This window comes from Nestor notabilis, unplaced genomic scaffold, assembly GCF_000696875.1.
Source record: "Nestor notabilis isolate BGI_N333 unplaced genomic scaffold, ASM69687v1 C14846731, whole genome shotgun sequence".
In the NCBI taxonomy this organism is placed as follows: domain Eukaryota; kingdom Metazoa; phylum Chordata; class Aves; order Psittaciformes; family Psittacidae; genus Nestor; species Nestor notabilis.
Window position 1 is genome coordinate 1 of NW_009950204.1, and position 889 is coordinate 889.

Sequence of the window (889 nt, forward strand, 5' to 3'; positions counted from 1 at the left end):
TACCTGGTGGTCTCCGTGGCCAATGTCATCTGTGCCATGTGCTTTGGGAAGCGCTATGACCACAACGACCAAGAGCTGCTCAATATCGTGAACGTCAGTGAACGCTTTGGTAATGTGGCTGCTGCTGGGAACCCTGCAGACTTCATCCCTGTGCTGCAGTACCTTCCCAGCCGCACCATGCAGCTCTTCAAGAGCATCAACAGGCGTTTCAACTCCTTTGTGCAGAAGATTGTCGAGGAGCATTACACCAGCTTTGATAAGGTAAGAGCTTGGATGCTCTTGGATGCTGGTAGAGAAGCCTGCAAGTGTCAGAGCTCCTTTGGGGCTCTCCAATCTGCAGTTAATCCCCCAGGAGCTGGCTCTGGCTGGGGAAGGTTTCCCAGCCCGGGGTGTCTGTGATGTCCCTGACCCAGTGGGTCTCCCCCAGGAGCACATCCGGGACATCACAGACTCCCTGATCGAGCACTGCCAGGAGCAGAGTGTAGGGGAGGATGCCCGCGTCCCGCTCTCCAATAAGAAGATCATCAGCATCGTCTATGACCTCTTTGGGGCAGGTGAGAACATCTCAGAGGGTGAAGCCTTTCTGCTGGAATGCTGGGTACGGGAGCTGGAGCTGTTGGGGTGAGAGCCTGGCCATGCTTGAGTGTTTGGAGCTGCTGCTGGGCTCTTGAGTGCCCCCATGAGCACAGCTTTTCAGTGAGAGCTGATGGGGAAACTGCTCCAAGGCAAACATCTAGGGTGCAAATACCCACTGCCTGTCCTCTGCTGGTAACTCAATGCCTTTTCCATGTCCACCCAGGCTTTGACACTGTGACAACCGCCTTATCCTGGAGCCTCATGTACGCCGCCTTGTACCCTGACATCCAGAAGAGGATCCAGGAAGAACTGG

The 889-nt window shown here is 55.2% G+C and overlaps 1 protein-coding gene across 1 annotated transcript; it reads left to right on the forward strand.

The window, feature by feature from the left end:
- Positions 1-3: 3 nt before the first annotated feature.
- LOC104412324 (cytochrome P450 1A4-like) lies at positions 4-886 on the forward strand (the record flags this gene model as incomplete). The annotated part of the gene is made up of 3 exons (XM_010023006.1): positions 4-261; positions 428-554; positions 800-886. Coding segments are annotated over 3 exons (472 nt in total), but the record flags the coding sequence as incomplete, so codon positions are not given.
- Positions 887-889: the final 3 nt, after the last annotated feature.